Source organism: Hydractinia symbiolongicarpus, chromosome 7 (assembly GCF_029227915.1).
Source record: "Hydractinia symbiolongicarpus strain clone_291-10 chromosome 7, HSymV2.1, whole genome shotgun sequence".
NCBI lineage: Eukaryota > Metazoa > Cnidaria > Hydrozoa > Anthoathecata > Hydractiniidae > Hydractinia > Hydractinia symbiolongicarpus.
Window position 1 is genome coordinate 20306135 of NC_079881.1, and position 25735 is coordinate 20331869.

The following is a 25735-nucleotide window of genomic DNA, read 5'->3' on the forward strand; positions in this document are numbered from 1 at the left end:
GTGATCTAAAGAAGTATTTTATTGCCTCTTATTAATTTGTAACAAATTTTCCCTTTGTTCTCACACGGTTCATTTATCTGGTGATTATATATGTTCGTGCCGTCTTGCGTGTCCTGTGCCGTCTATTGTACTCGTCCAAGGGTGGCCTTATCCTCGTCTTAGCTTCTGCTATTAGGTAAGGTCTCCCTTCTTGTTTTTTCTCTTCATATTAAAATTTATTTAATTATTTGAACTGTACAGCTATTTTTGATTAATAAAATTATCTTATCTATCTTATCTTATCTTCAAGTTCTCTTTTCAATCTGCTTTTTTCTTCCAGTTTTGCACGATGCTTGTCGGAAGTGATGATTCTTTCTGTAGTTCTTTTTTTTTCATGCTCCAGAATCGGCGTGATAAACAGATCAATTATGTTTAGGTCCATATTTTTGAAAGCAGCAGGTAGTCGGTTATTTGTTGCTGTTGATATACCCCGTCCAACCCATGCTAGCATGGAAAATGGACGTTAAGCCGAGAATGATGATGATGATGATGTTAATGGCATTGGAGATATTGATCCACCAGGAAGACAGTTCAAAGTTCCTGGGAAAGATGCAGCTGTTGGTGACGACGATGTTGATGGTACATTTGATGATGCAGTTGGTGGTAGAGTTGACAATGCAATTGACGGTACAGGTGGCAGAAGAGTCGATGAAGGAATTGACGATAAAGGTGGCGGTAGAGTTGACAATGCAGTTGGCAGTACAGGTAGCGGTAGAGTTGACGATGCCATTGACGGTACAGGTGGCAGTAGAGTTGACGATGCAGTTGGTGGTACAGTTGACGAAGGCTTAAAAGTAGATGGCATTAAATGTTTTAAATTTATGGCCAGTGGGTTGAACGGGTATATGCCACATGACCGAAATGATGAAAGGATGCGAGCGTAGCTAAAGGTTTCCTCGTACGCCAGCTTAAAAACAGCAGAAAATTCAGTTAAATTGTAACATTTCTGTGATGCCCAACCTTGCAATATGAATCTTGTCAGTAATTCTGCTGAAGTATGTCTTGAGTGGACCATACAATCCAACATCCAATGGCTGAAGCACATGAGTTGTGTGAGGGGGGAGGCAATACAAGATAACTTGGTTCTCCATAGCAGCATCTATCAAATTGAGGTTGATGTGGGATCCGTGGCCATCAATTATCAAGATTCTTTTCCCCAAATGTTTAGTTTTTGGAACAAATAAACGAGTAAACCACTTGAAGAACAGGTCTTCGTCCATATATCCATTGTCGGATTTGCCATATACAGCATCAGTGGGGCCACTGGCAGAGTAGTTTCCGCTTGGAAAAGACTTCTCAAAAATAATAAAAGGTGGAACCATCAGTCCGCCTGGAGAAGCACTCTAAATTCAACTCTAAATTCATCCCCGATTCATCCACATTAAATATTGTTCCAGGCTTGTCTGTTAAATTCTCACTTTTCAAAAGGTTTCCCAAAGTCAAAAAGTGTCTATTTATAACAACAGGATTTGCCATCCTCGCCCTTCCTCTGTCCAGCAAATCTGACTTTCTGATTGCTACATCACTTAAATGACGTTTGCGGAACTAGTTCCACGACGTTTTCCCAGGCCCATTCTCAACATTGAATCTACTTTCCCTTCCTGACCTCTTTACAATGTTTAATGCGAATGACTTTATCATAGGAATGGTCAGGGGAAAGCATGATTCGACATGTATTTAATGTACGCCACCAAGCTTTTTTCCTCATCTGCCATTAGCTCAGTTTGCTTTCCTGATTTTAAAGGATGGTTGTTATGGACTTTGTCCGATAACGTTTTTCGTGGGATATCAAAAAATCTTGATGCCTCAGAAATTGACATGCCGTCATCTAACACTGCACTCACAGAATTCACCATCTCTTCTTCAGACCATTTCATATACTTTGGAGCCATGTCTAAAAATTGGCAGACAATGATATACAAATACAAATTTTAAAAAAAATAATAATAATAATTTAGTAAAAAAAATTATATCGCACAAATATTGTACTTCTTTTTTCCCTTTCGTAGACATGTCGGCATAAGTTTTCTAGAAGAACAAAAAGAAGACAGAAGAACAAATTTGCCGCGAAATAGATATTCGAATATTCTACTTACCGAAATTGTTTGATTATATATATATATATATATATATATATATATATATATATATATATATATATATATATATATATATATATATATATATATATATATATATATATATATATATATATATATATATATATATATATATATATATATATATCACGCGTGGTACTTTTAAGTTCGCCACCCACAAAAAATTGCTAATAATGATTTAAATACATCATGGAGCTCACGAGAACATAAAATAAGTCTATTATTTATGGAATATGTCGATTTTTAATCAGACTTTACATAAAAATAATATGGCGAACTTACACGTCATATGGCTAACTTATAAGTCAGAGGTTAGCGTTGTACTTCATAAAATGGGCGGAGGGCGGTTCAGACGGGGCGTAAAAATAAGATTCAATTGGCGTGCGATGAATTTTGCTTTCAATTCAAACAAGAACCGGAGCCATAATAACGAGGCATGGATTACTATGGTAGGTTTTCTGAAATTCTGGCGAACTTATACGACTTTTTTCTTTCCTTTTTTTAAACTTTATATATATAATGATGTTACCTGGGATCCAAGAATACACCTTTACAATAATTCGGAAAAACTAACACTCCATCGCAGCTTATTTTGCGATCGAAGGAGGTAAACATCACACTTTTATAAGAGTCTATTAAGGAGAAAACTGGAGAAAACACGCTTTCGTCTCTAACAAACTCTCATAAAAACACGATTTTTACCTCCTTTTTTCTGATGTTGTAAAACGATGGAGAGCCGTAGGAACGCATGCACAATGTAAAGGTGTATTGCCATAAAACAAGAAGTGTTTTTCCTTTGTCGACAACAAAGAATGTATTAAAAACTTTACAGTAATTTATTTTCTTTCTTTTGTAAGGTATGAGCACATTTTGTTTTAAAATAAAAAGCTCTCTTAGACTTTCCTTCTGTGAGTTTTTTAAATTGTGACATTTTTGTTTCAGTATATATAATTTGTTTTATCATTAGCAGGTGGCATGTTTATTTTTTAAAAAGGCATAATTACAGGAAGTTTGTGTACCATACTAACCTATGGGTTACATTATACAGACCACTTGTTCTTAAATCAATGTAGCTCGGCTTTCAGGTCAGCAATGTGAAATTCCAACCTGAATTTACAGGACTGGTCTAGACATATTGTTCTTTTTCGTAATGAGTTAGTTTCTTCAAATATATTAAAGAAAGTCACACCAGTGTTTGCTTATTATTTGCTAAAAGAAGACATCAGTCAATTTTCCTTCAATTTTGCCATATGTTTCTGTTTCCGTATTTATGAATATAATTTAAGTTAGATTTGGGTAACCACTTTCTATTAATCAAATGATCCTCTAGATTTTCTTTTTTAAGTTGGGCTTGACAATTTTAATATAGTCATATAAATGAAGAGAAAGCAAAAAATCTATCAGTTGTGAACGAAGTGCAGTCCACACTGCAAAATAAAACCCTGCAAACCGTATATGCACTCTTTGTTTCCTACTTCCAGTTTTTCGCTGCACTCTATTTCAGCACATCTTCTTTTTTTTGTTATCAAGCAGAAATTACATGCCCATCCTTTCAATGAATAACCTAACATTTCATAAGCTGCATTCGAAGGGAATGTGGTCTTACCTATAGTGGATGTATATCTGATATTCAACAAGAATGCACATGCTGTATCTGTTGTGTTATACATATGCTCAAATTGATTCTCGTTAATAAAATTTGTTTTATGTGTTTGTAAATGTTCACAACATTGGCCTCAATTATTCAAAATTATTTTAGAACAATTTTGAAACCAATCAGATAGTAATTAATTTAATAACAAAATAAGTCAATACTGTGACAATTTGAATGATTGAACCAACCAAAAATGAAACCAAAACTTAATTGCGTAAAATTTAGACCTTTGAATATCAGGGTTGAATTATCATGAATTATTTAATGTGTGTATTCTACATCATTATGTAGATTTTACTAGTGTAAAAATAATAAAAATGGCAGAGGATGCAGAAATTAAGCCAATTGACAATACTGAGCCTGAAGAAACCCCTGGATATGTTCCCCCTGCAGAAAAAACAATCGATGAAATCACCAAACTTGACCAAGATGATGAATCCTTGGTAAAATACAAACAAGCTCTGTTGGGTGCTGCTAGCGGCGATGCTGGTATTTCATATTTTCATCATACAATCTAATCTGGTGCAATATTTTAAAAAATCTTGCACTCCCAATCTGGCCGGGTAGTTAACGTTGTTTTTATTGTAGTCTTTATTTTATAGCACCAGCTGATGATCCAAGAAAAGTTGTTGTTCAGAAAATGATGCTTGTCAGTGAAGATCGTACAGACATAGTGCTTGATTTAACAGGTAAAAATATTTTTTAACAGATGTGGTGGCTTCCAAGTTTTCGTTTTTTTTTTGAAGTTTATCTGTTTTGAATCTACTGCAAGCCCTTAATTTAGATAATGTTGGTTTTATAAGGACCAATTATAACTGCTTTATTTTTTAGGTGATTTGTCAAAACTACCACCCATGACTGTAAAAGAAGGCGTCGAGTATAAAATTAAAATTGAATTTAAGGTAATTACTATGTTTGGGTATTCATATTTTAATTTTTTAAAATTTAACTGTTTTTAGGCCTAATATACCATAACGAAGCATGCGCAAAAGTGAAGTAATGGTATTAGGTCCAAAGTGAAGAGCAGAATGTGAAACAAGTACTTCATATTTGCTCAAGTAAAGTGAAGTGAAGTTAATTTAGGGACAATTTTAGGATTAACTAAGAAGAAATTATGCTATATTTTAGTTTTATCTTTTTAAAACGCAGAACACCTCGACAAAGAGAAATAAAAGAATACTAGCAATTTCAACATGCAAATAATTTCTTTAACCAAAAAACGTATGTGCCTGCTTCTATTTTCGCTCCTACTTCATAGATGTGAACCAAGCATTAGTTATACGCTTCTATTTAGATATGAACCAGGCATTAGTGATACGCTTTTCTTAGATGTGAACCAGGCATTAGTGATACGTTTTTCTTAGATGTGAACCAGGCATTAGTTATACATTTTATTCAGTTGTGAACCAGGTATCAGTTATAAACATTTTCTAAATGTGATCCAGGTATCAGTTATATGCATTTTTCAGATGTGGACCAGGCATTGGTTATACGCTGTTTTAGATGTGAACCAGGCATTAGTTATGTGCTTTTTTAGATGTGAGCAAGGCATTAGTTATGTGCTTTTTTCAGATGTAGACCAGGCATTAGTTTTACGCTTATTTAAATTTGAACCAGGCACTATTTATACGATTTTGTTAGATGTGAAAACCAGGTATTAGTTACACGCTTTTCCCACATTTATGTGTCTTTCTGTCGTTTGCTGTATTCCCTTGTAGCGATTATTTTCCATTGCTTTTCGCGTCGTGAAAATTATAAAATGACAATTGATTTGATCGTTTTAGATTCAACATGAAATCGTGTCTGGTCTGCGCTACCACCATACTGTATCTAGAAAGTCTATGAACGGTACGTCTCGAAGTCGATAATGGTTGATGAATGAGTATATCTGTAATAATAAATAAAATTCTGACATTTTTTTTTTGTATAGTTGACAAACAAACGTACATGGTTGGTAGTTACGGCCCAAGAGCTGAACCACATTTGTGGACTTCTCCATCAGATGAAGCACCGAAAGGTTTAATAGCTAGAGGTCACTACAAAATCAAAAGTAAATTTATCGATGATGACAAAAACGTGCACTTGCAGTGGGAGTGGTCGATGGATATCAAAAAGGACTGGTAACGAGTTTGGCCCCGTTGTTGTTCTTATTTCGTGACAGTAATTTAATATTTTTTATTTCTTTTTATTGAATTCGAAAAATCCTGATAATTAAAAAAATTTTTATTAGGAAATAAAAGTTAGGTTTTTAAATTCTAACGAGACCTTAACGTTTTGTTATTCCTTCAAAGTACTTGCTTGTGGGTTGTTTTTTTTTATATCAGAACTTTGATTATTTAAGAAATATGCTTATATATATATTATAAAACGATTCCTGTCTATCTGTCTTTCATTGCAAACGCAGTCTTCACTTTTTTGTATCAACTGATTTTGTATATGTCAAAATAAACAACCCACGTACATTAATACCTGTTTCGTTTTTGTCATTTAGGGTTTTTGCACTCATACCTTCATCGTAACTCGCACGGTATAACTTGTCGCGTATATAGACGATTTTTACTTGAGTTTCTAATGTTTACACGAGTTTCCAATGTTTAGACAAAATTTCAATGTTTACACGAGCTTTCAATGCTACAAAAATTCTTATCAGTACCACATATGGATAATAACCTTAATTTATGAAAATTCAGGACTAATTGTAGAAAAAAAAAATTAAGGTACAAATCGAAAGGTTAAAATCTTTATTCTCTTATCTGGTCTCTTTCAAGAAGTTACAAAAATGTCAGTGTAAATTTCTTTTTCACTGGTTTTTTCGATCACTATGCGCAAAATTTGTTCGCGAAAATAAAGACTAAGTGTTTTATTTTTTATGAAATTTGCCGAGTTTTTTTTATCGAATTTTCATTTTTCTTTTATTCGTTTAAAGTAAAATATAGAAAAATGTGTCATCGAAATGGCCTTACCTAAAAATTAATACACATTAAATTGCACTTTTTCGAATTTTTCACCCCTAAACAGTGTTAGTTTATTTATAGTTAGTCGTTTTATCTCCCCCCATTTTACAGAAAATTTCGTAATACCCCCTTAGGTCATTATATCACCCCTGCACTTTAAGAAATCCCGGAGTACCCAACCCCCCCTTTTAAATTGCCGTCCTGGTATCATAGAGTCACTTTAACGAAATTAAATACCGCGAAAACGTTCCATAACTTTTGATTCTAAACACCCTGCAAGTAACCTTTAGGCCTGCCAAATCAAATCACTGCACTGCTTTTGGTCACTGTTAGGAGTGAATTTTTTGTATGACCCATTGATGGGCGTGTCCGCCATTCGTTTTAGGGAGTAATGTAAATAGGGTTTAAGAGAGGCGACATGTTCACGCAAAGTTGACTTCTTTCTCTTTTGATTTTAGAAGGTTCCAGTACCTGCAAAGGACAAGAAACTATTGGGGATGTTGTCTAAATGAAATTAAAACTGAGTTAATAACTTGATTTTAAATATATTAATACTACTATTCTTTTTATATACAAATAAATTCATGGAAAAAAACTCAAAAATATGATTCAGGAACATTTTCGGAACTATAAAAAACAGCGGTCTATATTTACACAATAATATTGCGGATAAATACAAAAGTGACTAATTTTTTTCTGCAAGCTGGGGGAGATTCTTAGGGCTCTTTTTCTTAACGACAGTCAATTTTATATATACAACAATTCTAATAAATAAACAACATAAAAGTTAAGCACTCAGCAGCAAGGCGACGCCGGCTAAAACCCACTTGGCCGGGTTTTCTTTTGTCTTTAAAAAGAAGTTCCATACATAAGTTGGACCACGTTGCCGTGTTTTGTACACAGGACATTCGTACGAATTTTTTTTGTCTTGCTTATCGACAGGTATAGCTCTTACAAATATGACAGGCATGCCCGGAGTGAGCTCTTTTAATCTTGACTCAGCTATCATCCCTGTTTGGACATCCCACCTAGCGCCTTCCATGAATAAACCATGTATATATGCCCCTTCCCTGGGTGGAGCGTTGAAATCGTCTCGATTCTTTTTCGTAACATCGACCTGCAAGGTCATTCTGTCAAGCGGCCACTCGTTTTTACGAGCCATTGACTGCATAACAGCGGTAACGAAAGATTGCGGATTAAACAATCCTGGAAGCCACACAACGTTGGGCAGATTGAAATCAGTCGTCCATTGTTCCAACTCTTTAATACGTTGAAGCAAATCAACAAACCAAGCGGCTAAACCTTGCATGGAAGGATAAGCCTTTTTATTCCACGACTCAGGAACTTCATCAAAGTACAAAGCATTTCCCAATTCCTCCATTGCATTCGTGATCGTGAGTTCACCCTAATAAATAAAAAAGTGTGTTGCATGTATGTAAGTATTAGGCTTGTTATGAGCAATTCATTTAATTTATTTCACTACCATTCTTCCTCAAATAGAAATGACGGGGCTAATGCATTTTACCTTCAGGCCAAGGTCCAGTTCTTTGAGAGTTAACTTCATTTCGTTCGTCAGCGAGTTCATGCGATCAGCTTCTTGTAAAGCCACGACAGTATATGGGGTTCGCTCCTCAGTTTTGCCCATCAATTCTATCATATTGAACTCTTCCGGTAATTTTTCTAAGATTTCGTCTAGAACCTAAGGATTGAAAGTAAAATTTAAAAAGTTCTTTTTAAACAGCATGATGCTTATGGAGACAAAACAGTAAGCCAGATATTTACTTGTTTTACTCTCTCTTCGCGAGTTTGACCACCACCTCCAGCACCACCCGATTCACGCGGTTGCAACTCTAAAATTGTCTTGAACAGATTCTCTGACGTAGCTGTTAAAAATCCGATTTCTGCATTGGGATGTAATCCGTAGAGATTCGGACTTTCTGGTGGCAAGTTCTCATCCAAGTAACTGTGATAACCTTTGTAGTCCATATTTGGCGGAAGTAAAAAGTTGGGCGCCAAATATAACTCAGAATCCAACTAAACCAAATTAACACATCAACATCGTAATCATATTATAATTTTTACACACAAGACGCATACAAAGTTTAACGTACGTAAATAAAAGAGAAAAGTCTGCACCTACCATATCAGGTTTCATGTATTCTTCTAGATAGGTGCGACACAAACGTCGATCCCAGTCGTCTGTGATATGTCCACCGTACATGATTTCACCGAACAAATATCGCAAATCCTCCCATGGTACCTGCACAATAATTACAATACAAAAATAACTTAATAGCGTTTATATTAAACTAAACGTTTTTGCTGTAGCAAAAAACTACAGATCGCACTGCACAAAATAATTTTTCAACTCCTGGTTATCTTGGTTAGTTTTGAATGCCCCACTCTTGAGTTTTGTACGCCCCGTTCTCGAGTATTGTACGCCCCACTCTTGAGTTTTGTACGTACAGTTCGAAGTTGTTCACGCCTTACCTTTGAGTTGGCTTCCAAATAGTTATACAACACATAGACACTGATGGTTAAGTCTCCTGTGTTGAAAGGGTAACTTCGATTCCAACCCTGAGGACCAAACTTTCTCCGCTCTGCAACCACAGCATGGAAATAACACAATGAAAATAAAATACTCTTGAACTCGTTTTCACGCGCACACATTTCTAAAGTTTCCTGAACAAAAAGAGAAGCACATTACACACAGTAAGATATAAAGTCACATTACAAATTACATGCCGTTGCGACATTTTATACCGTGATTGCAACTATATACACGTTATGCATGTTTTTTTTTCAAGTCAGCCTTTATTAACATTATGAATTCTTTTTTTAATTGTGGCAAATATGTTTTGAACTTTGCGTGTGACTGGTACAGCTAAAACTCGAGTTTTAATGAAAACCAGTTTAAATTAAAACTAGTTTAAATTAAACCAGTTTTATTATATTTGAAAAGGTCATAAGCATAAACCAAACCTGTGTAAAATTATCCAGAGACTTGTGCACATTTGCCATCATTCCAGTGGGGGGCTCATTAGTGATTTTAATTGACACCTCTAGAATACCCTGCGGTATAATATGGCCCTCTCTTGTCGGCGATGGTTCAGCAGACATGTACAGGCGGTAGTTTTCGTTGCTACCTGTGCTGTAAGCTTCCATCTTCTTCTCTAGTGTGGAGAGCCATTTCTTCACAAGATGAATATTCTACACATAAAAAGATGCGTTGTTTTTTTTAACATTGGCAGGAAGTAATAAACAACAGGTTTGTAAATGTACGTTACATGTTACCACAAGACGAAATATCTTACAAGAGCTTAAACACAGCTTCTATAGAATAAATTTGATTAGTTATGAAATCTTAACCTGTATCAATTCTTGCTGACGTCGCATTGATTTCTCCGTAAAGCGGAAATGGCATGAACTACCAGTAGCGTATTTTTATTGCTATTTACCTGGTCTGCACTTCTGCAAAAGCAAAGCTTGCGTACTTTTTTAAAAAGGTGTTATTTGTTTGATCATTCTGAGAAATAGCCAAAAATCGATCTCTTGCAATAATATTATAACTTGTGCCGTTCACAAAGGTAAGAAATAATAACGCAATAAAAATGAAATGAGACAAATCGATACAAACTATCAATATATCATACCTGTAAAACCACCCAATGTCCTTCTTTCGACGCCAGATCTAACGCTCTTTCTGCCACAATTTCTTGTCCCTGTCCAAGCGACACGCTGTGTAGATTCTTGTTATCTGTTGTAAATCCCAGCTTTCGACCAAGAGCTTCGACGTCTTTCAGAGGATCCACACCAGGAGAAAGAATAAAGAAGATGGGCGTAGCGGGTCCACTTTCTTCATACGACACAGCGAACTCAATAGATCTTCCTTCCACGTATTTCGTTCCCATTTTCTCTTCAACAAAGTTTCTACAGGAGACGTAAAACGACTTTACTTACATCAACAGGATTAAAACACAACAGCGACTAACTCTAAAACCGTTTGAATCGTAAGACTTTGAACAAGCGCCATAATGCAATCATCAACGCCTGTATCAGTGCCCATATTAAAGAAAGATAATAACAATAATCACTTCCCTGATCACCTCTGTAAAGTTATGATCAAATAGGCGTTAAAAAAATCCACAATTTGTAAAATTAAATAAACATTCTGGTCTTTGCATTTAATACGATATTTAGACTTTCTTACTTGATCGCATAAGTCATTCTGTCCGGTCTAAATGCGCGCAGCATGCAGAGTTTTTGTAGCGAAGTTTTATTCTTCCATTCCTGCGGGAACTTTTCTTTTTCTGGACATTCACTTTCAATGAACTTTTTCCAACGTTTTGCCGACCCTTCAATATCGCGATCCAAATTGCGAAACTCTTCCATTGTACTCAATGCCTATATTAACATTCACTGGCAGTTAGAAAAATATTAAACAAATCAATAGTTCTTAACACCTAATTTGGACAGCTTCCATACACCTGATATACTAAAATATAGCCACTTAACTTTTTGTCCATTTTAAAAGTTTGATGCCGGTTAAGACATATTGTTTTATATGTATGTATGTATTATATACAGCCAACATGAAATTCTGTTGACAGGAATAAAATTCTGCAACATTACCTTTACTCCTCCCCATGACAAATTTGAAAGGAAATCCACAGGACTGCTTAAATTCATTACAGCTGGAAAACGTAGAAGAAAATCGAGCTCTGCAGGATCGATTTCTTTCTTCATTAGGAGAATTTGAAAAGCCACTTGCGCCATAAAAATCAGTTTGTCTTTCTCGAACAAACCTCGAGTGGTGTAAACAAATACACTAAATGTGATACAGTCGATAAGGTTGATAACGCGCTGCTTTACTTCATCTGACACTTCAGCTTTTTCGATAGCTTTCTCAAACACCACACTAAATGCCTGATAAAGAAAATGAACACAAAGAGGGTAATAACTCGATGATTGTAAAACTAAAACATGAGTAGAGGTAATTTCTGGCTTGTCCATGCTAGTTGCTACATAAAGTCTAAAAAGACGGAACCTTTTGAGATACCAACCTTTAGTGAAAATTGGTAGATTAAATTAATTTTGTTCAGATCGTTCAGAATAAAGTAGAGTAACGAGGCTCTAGCGGCTGCTGGTCTGTACATCTCACGAGCTTCGTTGATTTCAATTTCTGTAACTTTAGCCTCTTTTGATTTCAACTCAATTTCGGCAGCCGTACGTTTTGTGGTTTCTAAGTTTTCCACCAATTCGTAATCGCCTAAGAAGTTACCACCTGCCGCTGATAAACGGGCTAGGAGTGAATCTTCTAGTTCTTTTAATGTAATAGTAAATTGATTTTGCTGCTGTGTTAGTTGAGCCTAAAAAAAGAAAGAATGATTTATAAGGTTTAACTTAGGATGTTTTTGTGGAGAGATAAAAGAAACTTCATGATAAGTAAATGTGATAGATAGCCTTTAATGCAATATCCGGAATTTGGATTTTGAATTGGTATTTTGTTTGTGTTATAATGGTTTGTAATGAGCTGCAAATCTTCGTCTGATTGTTTCAGCAAGATTTTTTAATGGTGTTCTCGTTACCTTATTTTCTTCCAAATCAGGTCTTTCCTTTGCTACAACATTTGCCAGAAGTTGGTCTTCCAAACCCTCCCGAGTGACAGTGAAGTTTATAAGAGTCGTCTGGGCTTGCATCTCTGGTTTGTAATGGGGGTTGGCAAGTTTAGTTTGAAGGATCAGACGAAAGTTCGGATGATATTCAATTTCTTTATCACCAAGCTTGATATATCTAAAGAATGCAAGTAAACACTTCTTAGGAAGGAGTCAATACTTAAATATTTTTTAGTTTAAAACAGAAACTGAAGGTGTGTTTAGGAGGCAAGCTGACCCGTTTGACCGGCCTGGCTTGGCTTAGCCAAAATCATAGCTACTGTGTTAAACCTAAAAAAGACGTGTTTTTTTAAGAACCGACCCAACCTGAATTTTCCACGTAAAAACATTACACTGATCCAGCCAGTCTAGGCGTGATGGGTTTTTATTCTCGCTTAAGCAGTCTTGCTCTGCATTGTTTAACATTTTCACTGTTAACAGCAATTCGCGTAACAGGGATAGTTTTTTGTGTGCTTATAAATACAAAGCAAAAACAGACCGTGTTAGTTCGGTTTGCATATCCATATAAACAACCGCTGAGGCAGAAATTAAATCTTAAAAGAGATTCTCTGACAGCTTACCGCACCTTTATTGGGTTTGGTCAACAAATTCCTCACTAAAGGTACAACTGCAGCAAGAAAAACTCTTAAGCCACATACCTGCCTTTCTTGATTGTATTTCTGCCGAGTATAGGGTCTAGCACTGGATCCAGGGTCTCACCAATACTTTCTATCAACACACAATCTCCGTTGCTTACAGCAGACTCTATCATCTCCAGATAACTAAACGTAAATGTCTCGTTATGTCATGCCGTAGTCACTCAACCAGCTAGATCACAGTGAATAGAACTCACCCTTTTTGTCCAAGTCTAACAATTTTTAATGAGTCTCCTTCTTTTGTTTTGATCCATTTAATACCTTGTAACTGAGGATCAATCATCAAGGGCCAGCGCTCCGCATTAAGCAGAATAGTGGCATTTTCGGTTGACATTCTGTCACTAGGAAGATTTTCATTGTTCCATTGCGCAATCATAGCATTATCAGTCAGGAGTGATAACGGGTCCAAACCTTCAGTGATTGGGATTGGGACCTGAAAAAAAACAAAATGCGACTGGTAAAAACGCTTTACATTTTAGCAGTCCACAAACAACGCAAATTTCTGGGTTTTTCTTTACTTAAATATGCAAACAGGGCAACGATAACTCGCAAGACGGAATAAGCAAAAAAGCAGCTAAAATTGACTTAAACTAAAGATAAAGCATACCTTTTGTTGTTTAAGAAATTCCAATAACTTATTTCCGATCAAATCTTCCCGATATACTTTCGAGAAACTTCCGACGTAAGAAATAAACGCCGTAATCAGTAACACGTCACCAGGGAGTGTTAACGCCTGTTCTTTAAATTTCGCAACAGAGTCTGCCCAACGAATATTCTCAGAGGCTAGCCCGCCGACTAAGCGATTCGCCAGCTCAATTGTTTTAGCGGTTCGGTCAGCTTCCTGTTGACATCTTAACTTAGCACTTGTGGCTTCTTCAAACGATGCTGTCAGTTCGGCTAAATTATCATCCAGTTCCTATAAAATATAAAATGGCATAATCGCCAAACCACGTTATCTTTAAGACTAACCCAACCACCTAATACAAATAAATTTCAACTGCTATATAAGATACAGAATTTGTCGGTGCACACTCACTGGTAAGATGTAACGTACACATAACTTTATTTTTTTTTTTAATAAAAAAGGAAGTTGAGCTGGCATATACCTGTATTTTCGCTTTAATTTTGGCTAGCTTCTCCATAGCAGCAGCTAGCTCAGCATTAGCCGCAGCTAAAGCTTTTCGTTTCGGTTCCACATCGCAGAATACATTATAAAACATAACAATATTGATAACCCATGCGCATAAACCAGCAGCTGCTCCAGATTTGGCCTTGATAAACTCCGCGTTAAACTCTGGATCATCCAAGTAAGGCTGCACAGCTTTCAAGCAAGTATCCGGAATGTTCTCTTTGTCGTAATGAACCAGCTGATCTAAAAACTGATCAACTTTGGCCATCATTACTTTAGCAGCCTTCCAACTTCTGTCTTTAGGTACTTTACCGCCTGGAGCAAGCAAGCACATAACTGCAGCAGTGACGTTTACACAAGCTGTTGGCGGACTACCGAAAGATTTCAATTCAGTTAGATTGTTTTTGTTCAAAGTGTTTAAAGCCTCCTCAGCTGCCTTAAGAGCCGGTTCAGCTTTAGCTAAATCAGTTTCACAATCCACTTGCTTCTTTCCGACTTCTTCAGCAATGACAGCTACTTTTTTCTCTTCATCGTCGGCAATTTCTTTCTCCTTACTGACTTTCTCGGTTTCTACGCCCACTTTTTCAATCAAAGCGTCTGCATCTTCGTTCTTTTGAGCCAGTTCGATTTCTTGCGAGGCCAACTTAGACTTTAAATCATCAACTTGAGACGCCGTGCTCTGCAATTTAGTCAAGCCGTTTTCCAACCGCTCCATATTCTGGTGTAACTCCTTGCTCTTTTTCTTCACAAGATTCTGATAGAGTTTAATCTGCTCAAGAAAACTCTTGGGCGTTGTATAGTTGTACCTTCGTTCGTTATTCAGGTACTTTTGACTCATCTCGTTGACGCTTGTATGCACGAACGCAAGAAATTCTGCAACCGAATTCTTCTGGTCTGGCTAAAACAAAAGATCAATAAAATATAAGGCGGTGTTTAAGTGCAACACCGCCATAAAGTTACTTCGTGTTTTTTGTTTTGTTTCGTGTTTATTCCACGAGATTTCTTTCTGCTTACATTCGTTATCAAGAGCTCGCCAAAAAATACAGCTGTGCCAAAAGCAGATGTTAGAGATAGAACAGAACAACAGATACAATAACAACCTTAGTAAGTTTGTAGAGCAAAAACGTATTTAAACACACTTACCAAAACTTGTTCTGTTTCCTCTAAAAAGCGCCTGCTAACAGACACCAACGCTTCTTCCGGCCACTCGTGGAACCAGTCAATAGCAGTGCAATTAGTGACAGCAGGGAATTTACGACTTCTGACACGAAGAGTGTTTCCGACAGGCGAAAAGCAGAGGACAACTTTTAGTTGGCGACGCACGCGTTCAATAAAGAACTTCCAGCAGTTCTCGCGGGTGTCTTGTAATCCAGAACCTGATTTAAGAAATAACAAATAAAAAAACCGATAGTAATTCTTTCTAAGAGCTTACGAATAAACAGTCAAGTTAATCTTTTTTAAGAAGTACGTCTTCTCTAAAAGATCATCACCACGATGCAGTAACATAAAATAGACTTCGCATGCGTATAATTATTTACCTAGCTGTTGTTTTAATTAAACAACAACTGCTGCAAATTATTTTTTAGAAGTATAAACTTTATGAAAGAACATTAATTTGGGAGGTGGATTTAGAACAAAAAAAACAAACAAAAAAAAAACGATTTTACCTTTCACTTCGTTTCGTACAGCACTGATAATGTTCTCTATCTCATCGTCAGCAAACAAGCCTGGCACTTCACCAGAAGCCAGCAGATCGTTAATTAAGACGAGAAAGTGCTCCTCTGGGACTTGAGCATCCGTTAAAAGAAAAACAGTCCCAATGTTTTTCACGCCAGCTTTTTGACATAACATGCCCAAATCAATCTAAATAGATACAGTATTGTTTGATTCTAAAGAATGGGTGACAGGAATATATAAACTTTTAAACATTAAATTTATTTTCACTTTCATTTGATTTTCTAAGATTACAATTATACTTTTTAAAATACACTCTTCTGGAAGTCCTAGGATAAAATGATAAAATATCATTTAAGAGATGAGACATACAAATAAAGAATTAGCACATCATGACAACAAGACTCTTTTTTCTTTTGCAGCTAGACATACCTTCAAATCCGCTATACTGTAACCTTTCCTCAGCGTGATCTGGAATACCTCAAGGGCGCTGATATAAGCAGCAAGACGGGCTAAACTTTGTTTGCCGCTCCCACCAACACCGACTAACAATGCATTGCCACGTGGCGACTCGAGAATGCGATTAATACGACAGCTATACGAAAGATAAACAAAGAGAATTAAAACTGAACTTTTATGTTGCTGAAGGTATCAAGCGTTTGAAGTTATCAACAACCGAAACAAAAAGTTAAATCAGTTTTTAATCAAAATTCATTGGATAAAACTCAATCGGAGTGACCATCGACACGTTTTTGGTAGGAAGAGTTGCCAAGGATAGCAAAAATAAAGAAAAACAGTCAACAAAATAATAGAAATAGATCTCACATGTGGCACATAGCATCTTCAAATAGCACTAAATTCATAATCGCATTAATTTCATTGTGACTATCAAGTGCTTCAGTGAGAAGCTTTGACAGTTCATCCCAACCAGACACAGGTAAATACTTCGGTTCTCCAATACCACCAGCAAAATGCGAGAAGAGAAGGGGCTTCTTGTTCAAAGCTTCCTCATCCATGTCCTGTATATGAAATAAGAAATATTGACAAGTGTCAAACAGACAATGCTCCGCAGCCGGCACTTGCGCACATGTAGGCCAGGCAGAAAGTTTTGAAAAGTTGCTAGTCACATTCTCTAGTACGTCTGCACACTAAAATAATCCACATCGGGGCCCACTAGAGCCCCGAAAATTTGTGAAAAATGGCTATGCTGACGTCAGCAACAATTAGCACATCTTAAGAATTTGGAATATACCAAATAACCTAAGTCCTAATTCCACTTTGAACATTGACAAGTTCGAAATGCGTGAATCTAATATAGAAATAGCCTACGCAATACTTGTGTTGGCGAACTTCGCATCTAGCTGTCTTGTTTCAACATATTTTAACCAAGATTGTACGCCTTAAAATTCCCTACCGCAACATTTGACTACAATCTATGAAAGACAGATTATAATAAATTATTGCTTACATCAAACAATTTTTTGTTGAAGTCGGATTGTAACTTGTCGTAGAGTTCTATATCTTTGATGTCAAGAAATTTGTCACAGTAAACCCGGTCACATTCGTGATTCCATATTCGAACCAAATCAACAGGAGACTTGATACATTCTTTTGTTGAAAATAAAATACCCTATGAAAGTATTAAAAGGTAGAGAATGGAAAATCACTGGATATTGACTTTCTTTTAGTTCTGTTTCTAGGCAGCTTGATTTCCAGATTTTTCTTATTTTACTGTGGTTCGCGTGTTTTTGCACACGATTTAAAGTTACCACGGTTCTAGGTGGAATAGTTAACGATCCTTGACATAGTATTTTACGTGTTTTTAATTTATTAATTGGTGAATGAAGTAAACATATACATGGGGATATCATGCAAGTAATAATTTGAGAGGAAAATACATCTCAATGAAAGCGCTTGTGATGAATAGAATGAGCATAAGAATCTGTTGAGTCACGAGATTAGATCCGTCCGAAAAGACACGTTTATTTTAGTAAGTCAAACATCATAAACTTCGTGCCCTCTCACCTTTATCATTACCTATACGTAAAACTTACTTAGTTATTCATTTTTAGCATATCGAACTGCCAAAACAACATGCGAATATAACATGTATGTATAAATCTACCTGAAATATATTTGATAAATCTCGCAAATTAAAAATGTAATGAAACTTTACTGCCGTAGGTAAAAATGAACTTGTAATCTATAAAAAGAAAAGAAAAACACCATTGCTTCGACGATAATTACTTTAAACAGGGCAACTAAAAAATACACATAAAAAGATGTTACCTTTGTATTAAAAGCGACTGCGGCTTCAACGAGGCGTTCTCCTACTTTTGAGACAGCTGGTGGAAATTCAGACGATGCCATGTGTCCATTTAAAATGTTTAAGTAAATTGTCTTTAAAGCGTCAGCACCAGGAAAACTGATGGCAAACACACAGAAGTGACGCTGCAAAAAAAAGGTGCTAATAAAATATCAGTACAATTTGCTAACTTTGTTGCTAAACGCCGACCTTTGTAAAGGTTGTCGCGCAATTTGTTTTGTCGACCTAAACCTCCTATGAACAGCAAAAATAGAAAGCCGAAAAAGAATTACTTTTGACAATTAGTACTCATGAAAATTAATAGTTTTCTGTAAAAACTTTTTCCTTTGCTTTGTTTCCACAAAAAAATCTTAAGTTTGCTTTTTTTTCCAAAAAATTATCCTTTACTCTTATATACCTTGCATTTAACTTATAATTGAAGTTGTATATTGTATTGGTCAATGGGATTTTTTCCTTAATATGAAAAAAATAATGTCAGGAGTACCTGTAAGCGAGGATTTATTGTGAAACTACCAGAAGTAGGATTCATACAGGCAACATATTGACAATTATGAACTTCTTTCAATGTAATTTTTTGTCTGTCGTACCAATGGCTGTAATCTAAATGTTGTCTGATCAACGTATGAGGTTGGACAGTTCCGTACGTGTCGACCTAAAGTCAAATACATACATATTTTAATGATTTTGATGAGTATGCCTAATATTTAGACATATAGGAACCGTTACATCACTCACTTCTGGCATGTTCATGTCATCGATGAAGTAGACCAAACGTTTAGCACCAGGTGGACCATAATTTCGTCCTGCCTTTTTCTCCAAAGGTTTTTCCAGCACTTGCTGCAACATGGCAGATGTTGTGTAATAATTAAACGGTACGTTGGTCACTAACATTTTATCAGGATCTAAAGAGGAAAATTTCTCTCCTGCTAAGACTGTCTTGCCACAGCCAGCATTACCAACGAGCATGATGGGACGCTTCGTTTCCATTAATAGATCCATGAAGTAACGGATTCGTATTGTCTCTGCAGTGTGCACCAAAACAGCCTACAGAGGGGAAAAATAATTACATTACGTCTCAACTACATGTAAGGCATGCTGTATAACTTACAAATATGAACAAAGCTCCATCAAGAAAAAAAAATACGAAGGAAAATGAAGAATGAGAACTTCAAAATGTAAACATCCCTCACCTGTAAGGGCATTTCAGGATCGAACATAAACTCTGGCACTTTTTCCAACCACGGGACAAATTTATGCGTTTCTGGATCGATACAATAATCAAACACAGTACCAGCGGAAGGAAACTTGATAGTTTTGAATTCAGTAGTCCACCATTTCGAAAACTCCACACGATAATCTGTCAACTAAATAAAACGCACTGTTACAGACAAAACTGCAGTGTCAAGATTGCAATATTAATTTATTCAATACCATACGAAAGCTGCATGCTTTTTGAAACAAAAATATATTAACCTGGTCTTGAAACATGCTTCCACCAAATGCCCAAATTGCAGCAAAAATGAAATACAGCTCATATAATTCCTTGCTGGAATCCGGAGGGGTGTTTTCAGGTGTCAAAAGCACTTCTAACAGATAACACAACATCTGAATCATGCTGATGTCCACGATAGGTGTTATCTTTTTGAAGCGAACACGCAGTGTATCCAAACAAGATGGAACATATTTGTCAAAAAGAATTTGCAAGTTTGCTTTTTCAGACTGCACCTCTCTTCTATCAATCCAGCTTTGCACATACCTGAAATAAATATCCCGTAATAACTTCATCATGTCATTTGCAGCATTTGAATATAAAAAAACAGGACTAAGCATAGTATCAGTCTATAATTATACTCTGTATAGCCAACTTTATATTCGTATACCAGCAAATATATACTACTTCAACAAATAATCCGATAAAAATTCGATAAAAGCTGCAGGGTGAGATAGCACTTCCTAATCTTTGCTTGCAATACTACTGACATAAGCCTTGCCTAAAAAAACCTGCTTTCTGTTTTTCAATTTTTTTTGGTCGTTTAAAAGAAAAGAGAATGCTAATGAAAGACGATTTCCGTTTAACGTTTTCACTTACGGATTCCATCCAACATCAGCGTAATTTAAAAACAGGATACCAGCACGAGATACAGTAGCGGGCGTGGCTGTCTTTAAATCCCCAATCTCAAAAATCAATCTCATAGATGGTGAAAGCGGTATACGTTCATTGCTGGCCAATGTCAACACCTAGAAAAAAAGAAAAAAATGGAACAAAATGATATTCTGAATTATGCTTACTTCCAACTGGGAGTTCTTTTGCGATATGATTTAAAAATCAGAATAAATTTTGTAAAAAATTGCATTGATTTATAAACGGTTTTTAGTTCAGTTACCGGCAAATTAGATAATGCACAATACACTTTCACACAGTAAGTCAAAATATCATACACATTCATTTTATTTTAACTCCGTCAAATTCTTCCATTCATAAAACATAAAGAATGTTGACGACAAACCTTGTTATCATCCATGACAGTATTCAAAGATTCGATCCACATGGGGTCGATGTCTCCATCAAGAACAATCCATTTCGGTGAATTGCTTGATATATTAGCGAGATCTCTCATAGCCACAGAAAACAAACCTGCAAGGAGCAATATATTTTAAAAGTGAACTGATATTTGCTAGCAAGCTGCAATAAGAGATAATAAATAAGAATAGTCGGTGGCACGTAAAAAAAAACCCCACGGGTTTGCCCGTCCTATTTATACCGCATTTGCGGTGCCATTCTGCGTGACAGACGTATACGGGTATTATAATATAACTTATTTCAAATGTTTCCCTTTGCATACTTAATTTCAAATGGTAGAGGAAACCAACTAGTCTTCATTAAATAACGTGTTACTCATTCTACGTGAGAGTCTTACCATCTTTCCACTCTCGTGTTGCTGGATTTATATAGCCAAACAATTCATCAGCTGTGACAGCCTTTGGATTCATATCCATCAAATGAGGTTTCTTTTTCTGATTCTGGTATGTCTTGTTTAGCGTTTTAATCACCTGAAAATTACAACAACTCCAAACCGAAATTACAAAATATATTTTATTCTAAATATAGGTACTTAATTTAATCCCTCAGGTACAAAAAAGTTATATTTCAAATGAAAATATTTTCATTAAACAAATGTTTGGCCTAAACACATTATTCAGCAGTAATTGTGGTAAGCAAGAGCTTTTTTGACAAAAGACATTTTATGCTCTTTAGTAAGAAATTCGAAATTTTAGACATTGGAAAGAGACGATGCTACTTTTTAGCATACCTGCGACTTTCCGGTACCAGCAGCTCCAATGACGAACACTGAGTGGCGTACTTCAAGTAGTTCTTGAAGTTGGACAACTTTTAAAACGAAGCTGTCTTCTTGCTGCAGTTTAAGATCCTACATAGAGAAAAACGATGAGTTAAGGTAAGCGTAATAAGTTTGTTAATTTTTTTTCTTTGTTTATTATTTTACTTTCTAAAACGTAAAAAACATAAATCATTAAAAACAGACACAAAGTGGTCACAACACAAAACAAATAATTTTGTCATACCACCACGGCTTGTCTGATTTCTGCTTCAAAATCCATATCTCTTTTCCTTGGCACATCCATTGCTGGAAACAAATCACCAATTAATCCCATGAACACAGGCAGATCGTCAGTTACAATTTTGGGAATGTTAAAGTCACGCAATGCTCTCATTAGCACTTGATCTTCTGGTCTACCTTTGTCACTTCTTTTTAACGCACCAGCAACTACCAAGACTGACTTGATAGCACGAAGACCCCAATCATAGTGGTCCTAAACAGGTAGATAGACATTTACTTAATCGATCCATCATTCACTTACACTAAGTTCTATTGTAGCAGTTGATGCTTCCACTCAGACGTTTGCAACTAACCAAACACTTTCTCTAGTCCACTAGCCATTTTTATTTTTATAAATAAGCCAATCGAGTTTCAACTGCTAATGGTATTGAGATTTGGACTTCTGTTAGAAATCTTTTACGTTAAAACTGCTAAACCGAGTAGGGTAATACCCAACAGGTCGCACTAGTCAGTTTATGACAAACCTGCTTTGATAACAATTCCTTGCAAAGAGTGTATAACGTGATAAATTTTCGAGCAAGTAGTCTTGCTTCCACAAAACCTTCTGCCACCAGCATAATTTCGCAAATAAGCTCGAAATCAGGAACAACCATAGCACAAGGTCTAAGGAAGCAATAAAGTTAAAGTGAGGAAGGAGATGTCTGTGTTAGTTCAATACACGAGAGTCTTGCTATTAAGATTGTTAGTGGTTTTTTAAAAAAAATATTAGTTTTAAAAGACAAGAGAAAACAGTGTTTTTTGAGTTACCACCACTGGTTACTTCTTTGCAATTTATTAGAAAAATAATATTTGATAAAACATGGGTTACTTCATAAACAATTATATACCTGAAAAGTGATTTAAGATTCTCTGGAAGCTCTGTTCGTCCGGCATAACCAGGATTCATTGTAATCCATATACCAACAGTTGGAATCAATGAAATCTCTTCTCCTTGGAAGATAAATCTCTTCTTTTTATCACGAATAGCGTCTTGTATTGATTTCACTTGTACTGCAATCACGGAGAGCACTTCAATAGAAATTCGATTGAACTCATCAAAACAACCCCAAGCTCCTGTTTGAGCAAGACCTTTGTAGATATTTCCACAACTCTATAGACAAAAAAGCATTTTATATACAGACAGACACAAAGCAATCTATACAATCTATAAACTTGTACAGGGAAAGTAAATGTAAATAAATAACACATTTAAATTTATTATTTGTAGAGTTACATTCAATGATCGTAGTTTCAGCAGGATGAGTTACCATAAACGAAAAACCAATTAGTAAAAACTAAAAAAAAAATTAAAGAAAAAATTACAAGCAAACAAAATTACCTTATAGTCCATCTGTTCAGAGCAATTAAAGACATAGACCATGATACCAAGTGCACGACCTAAATCCTTGGTTGTTTCAGTTTTGCCAGTACCAGCTGGACCTGCGGGGGCGCCACTCATGTTTAAATGAAGTGACTGAGTCAACGTGATGTAACATCTAAAAAAAGATTACGCTGTTGTTATGAAGGTGAAAAGTATGGCATCTCAGGTATACCATTTCCAAATAAAGTCAACATTTTTACATAGACGATCTCAGAACATTTTGGCAGACATATATTTCTTAAAATCCCATACCGAGACCACTCGGTACTCCATAAAAACATTAGTTTAGACTAAAACAAACTTTTAAAGCTTAAAAACGTACCTATCAGTCAATGGTGTAATGACGAGTCGAGGAGTGTTTCCAAGATATTCATAAGAATAGGTGAATTGTGCATCACAAATATTAACATAACAATGTCCACTATTGTCATCCCATCTATGCCGCAATTGACTTAACCATAAAAATGCTTGGGAATTGTCGATTTTTTGCGAAATTAATTTTGCCACAACATCTCGAGCATGTACATCAATTGTACATATGGTCATAATTTTCTGCCGATCACCTGGCGTCAGGTCACCAATTAAATGTGTGATTAAAGTATTGAGTTGATGAATCTAAATAAATAACAGAAGAATGTGAATAATTTTCTATTTATATTTCAGACTATTTATTCTCCTTAAGTACACTTTTATGTGCTAACCACATGAGGTATAGAACGGATTTAAGGAGCTGAATAAAATTTCAGATAATTCAGGAAGTTTCAAGGTTCTTGTTTATTGCATAGGTTAGGCTGTACAATAATAATCAAAGTCATGTATCAGATCAAGAGTGTATAGTGTTAGGTATGTTGCCCTAGTTATCTCACACTTTAATTTCCTGTGCCACAAAGATGGGAATTTTGAATTCAATTTACAACCTTCAAGACCTTTGTTCATCACTTTTGTAACGCTTGGTAAACAATGTGAGAAAATCCGCAAAACCATCTGTCACACCAACAACATACCTGTTTTTTGTTATAATCCTTCATAGCATTTTCATAACCTTCTTCTAGTCTGCTGAAAGAAATACCAACTTCAGTTGTCCACCAGATTTGAGTGCCACAAAGAGAAACCTTGAAAAGTATAACACGTTAAAAAGTATAATTACCTTAATGAAATAACACATCATTAACCTTATGCGAAAAAATTATAATTGGCAAAAACACCTGAATTTTTTTGTTTCATATCTGATTGCAGAAATAACCCCTACGAACATAATTCAGTACTTGGATATGTACCAATTATGCAAACTATATTTTACTTGTAAGCCTGCTCTTAACATATTAGTTTTAGTTTAAAGAAGACAATCATACTTGTGCTGGATAGTCAAACAACCACTGATCTCTGGGCTTTTCTTCATACGACACAACACCTTCTGACAACTCATGCCGGATCGTGGATTGCATGCACTTAAGCAATGTCATTAGCCACACTTCAACCTGTAAAAGAGGCAAAGAGCAAACAAAAATATACAATAGGATAACTACAAACGACATTTACTTTTTTCTTTAACTGCTATCATAAGATTTTTGAGCAAATATCCAAATTCTATGGTATTTTCAGGTTGCAGAGCCTTCTTTACTGCCTTCGTGACGGTTTTAACATACATCAAAACTTATTTCGCATTTGCGTCATTTTAAAAACTCTGGTTGTTAGTAAAAGGGTTTTTTTTTTAAGAATTCTTTTCTTTTAATTGAAAAATGATAAACAGTATTATATTGAAACGATAGTTTGTCGGATAAACGAACATTTTTGTCTGCCATTTTTCAAGTATGTTTTCAACTATAATTTTTTGCGAGATCTTAACGTTCTCCCAAAAATGACAATATGCTGAAAATTTGAAACCATTAAAGGATTTGACAAAGAAAAATTAACAAACAGAGCGACAACACTAGGCAAGTTATTTCAAGTTTTCAAGATTTTTCTTCAGAGAATTATGGATTTTCTTGCATTACAAGGTTATCTAGTCTGATTTTAAAGGTTTTAAGGCTTGGTAGACACTCTGACATACTATAAGGCCTAAATTTAACTTTATTATTTAACTTTTCAACTTGTTTTACAGTAGTTGAAAAACATCTTTGTTGAAAAACATTTCTACATTCTTTTCACATCTTTTTTTCTTGGGTTTTTTATCTCTTTAAATAACCAGAACATATTTACGAAGGACTTGTTATCATTATTTTATTGGCAAACAATATTGTTGCGTGTACGGTTAGTACTATCTATAAATTTATTGAAGATGGCTGTTTGAGTTATTTAAAAAAAAAAAATTTTCAACTCAATAACAGAAATCGTACCTGTCCCGTACACATAAAAGGTTTGCTAAACTGTACATATTCTCCTTCTTTACTATACATGCCAATCGCTTCTTTGGTACAAGAACCATCATCTTTTTTGGTGAACTCCAATGATGCCATGTTGTCAAATAGCTTGGCTAGATGATTGCAAACCTATAAAGCGCAACTCAAACTTGTAATACGATGTTACTACTG

The 25735-nt window shown here is 35.5% G+C and overlaps 3 protein-coding genes across 3 annotated transcripts in view; 1 reads left to right on the forward strand and 2 right to left on the reverse strand.

Moving 5' to 3' along the window:
* Positions 1-965: 965 nt before the first annotated feature.
* Positions 966-1515, reverse strand: LOC130648605 (uncharacterized). Its single transcript, XM_057454658.1, has 2 exons — positions 1382-1515; positions 966-1320 (listed from the first exon to the last, which is right to left on the reverse strand). The coding sequence occupies exons 1-2, from the start codon at positions 1513-1515 to the stop codon at positions 966-968; spliced, it is 489 nt and encodes a 162-aa protein (XP_057310641.1).
* A 2557-nt stretch (positions 1516-4072) lies between these two features.
* LOC130648410 (rho GDP-dissociation inhibitor 1-like) lies at positions 4073-6279 on the forward strand. The gene is made up of 5 exons (XM_057454460.1): positions 4073-4302; positions 4416-4502; positions 4645-4715; positions 5598-5661; positions 5744-6279. Exons 1-5 carry the CDS (start codon positions 4131-4133, stop codon positions 5935-5937), a joined length of 588 nt encoding a protein of 195 aa, XP_057310443.1. The 5' UTR covers positions 4073-4130; the 3' UTR covers positions 5938-6279.
* Positions 6280-7300: 1021 nt separating this feature from the next.
* Positions 7301-25735, reverse strand: part of LOC130648403 (dynein beta chain, ciliary-like) — a 52403-nt gene continuing 33968 nt past the window's right edge. The window contains exons 26-63 of the mRNA XM_057454451.1: positions 25541-25693; positions 24557-24682; positions 24209-24316; positions 23527-23819; positions 23163-23319; positions 22672-22934; positions 22309-22447; positions 21789-22037; positions 21518-21634; positions 21125-21257; positions 20714-20841; positions 20296-20444; positions 19680-19962; positions 19397-19570; positions 18942-19250; positions 18691-18858; positions 18170-18331; positions 18006-18083; positions 17349-17510; positions 16706-16899; positions 16313-16475; positions 15874-16069; positions 15350-15582; positions 14184-15104; positions 13685-13993; positions 13275-13510; positions 13081-13203; positions 12356-12560; positions 11831-12136; positions 11400-11693; positions 10978-11171; positions 10421-10697; positions 9750-9977; positions 9258-9449; positions 8908-9027; positions 8550-8801; positions 8293-8466; positions 7301-8172 (exon numbers count right to left, since the gene is read on the reverse strand). Coding sequence (XP_057310434.1) covers positions 7555-8172; positions 8293-8466; positions 8550-8801; positions 8908-9027; positions 9258-9449; positions 9750-9977; positions 10421-10697; positions 10978-11171; positions 11400-11693; positions 11831-12136; positions 12356-12560; positions 13081-13203; positions 13275-13510; positions 13685-13993; positions 14184-15104; positions 15350-15582; positions 15874-16069; positions 16313-16475; positions 16706-16899; positions 17349-17510; positions 18006-18083; positions 18170-18331; positions 18691-18858; positions 18942-19250; positions 19397-19570; positions 19680-19962; positions 20296-20444; positions 20714-20841; positions 21125-21257; positions 21518-21634; positions 21789-22037; positions 22309-22447; positions 22672-22934; positions 23163-23319; positions 23527-23819; positions 24209-24316; positions 24557-24682; positions 25541-25693 — 8586 coding nt within the window. The 3' untranslated portion in view covers positions 7301-7554. The remainder of the gene's footprint in view (positions 8173-8292; positions 8467-8549; positions 8802-8907; positions 9028-9257; positions 9450-9749; positions 9978-10420; positions 10698-10977; positions 11172-11399; positions 11694-11830; positions 12137-12355; positions 12561-13080; positions 13204-13274; positions 13511-13684; positions 13994-14183; positions 15105-15349; positions 15583-15873; positions 16070-16312; positions 16476-16705; positions 16900-17348; positions 17511-18005; positions 18084-18169; positions 18332-18690; positions 18859-18941; positions 19251-19396; positions 19571-19679; positions 19963-20295; positions 20445-20713; positions 20842-21124; positions 21258-21517; positions 21635-21788; positions 22038-22308; positions 22448-22671; positions 22935-23162; positions 23320-23526; positions 23820-24208; positions 24317-24556; positions 24683-25540; positions 25694-25735) is intronic.

Bases quoted from the DNA above. Each gene is read 5' to 3' on its own strand.
- LOC130648605 (XM_057454658.1), bottom strand. From the start codon at position 1,515: ATGGCAAATCCTGTTGTTATAAATAGACACTTTTTGACTTTGGGAAAC. The intron at 1,321-1,381 runs GTGCTTCTCCAG...GTCTTTTCCAAG, and splicing joins AATTTAGAGTTGAATTTAGA to CGGAAACTACTCTGCCAGTG.
- LOC130648410 (XM_057454460.1), top strand. From the start codon at position 4,131: ATGGCAGAGGATGCAGAAATTAAGCCAATTGACAATACTGAGCCTGAA. The intron at 4,303-4,415 runs GTATTTCATATT...TTTATTTTATAG, and splicing joins TGCTGCTAGCGGCGATGCTG to CACCAGCTGATGATCCAAGA. The intron at 5,662-5,743 runs GTACGTCTCGAA...TTTTTTGTATAG, and splicing joins ATCTAGAAAGTCTATGAACG to TTGACAAACAAACGTACATG.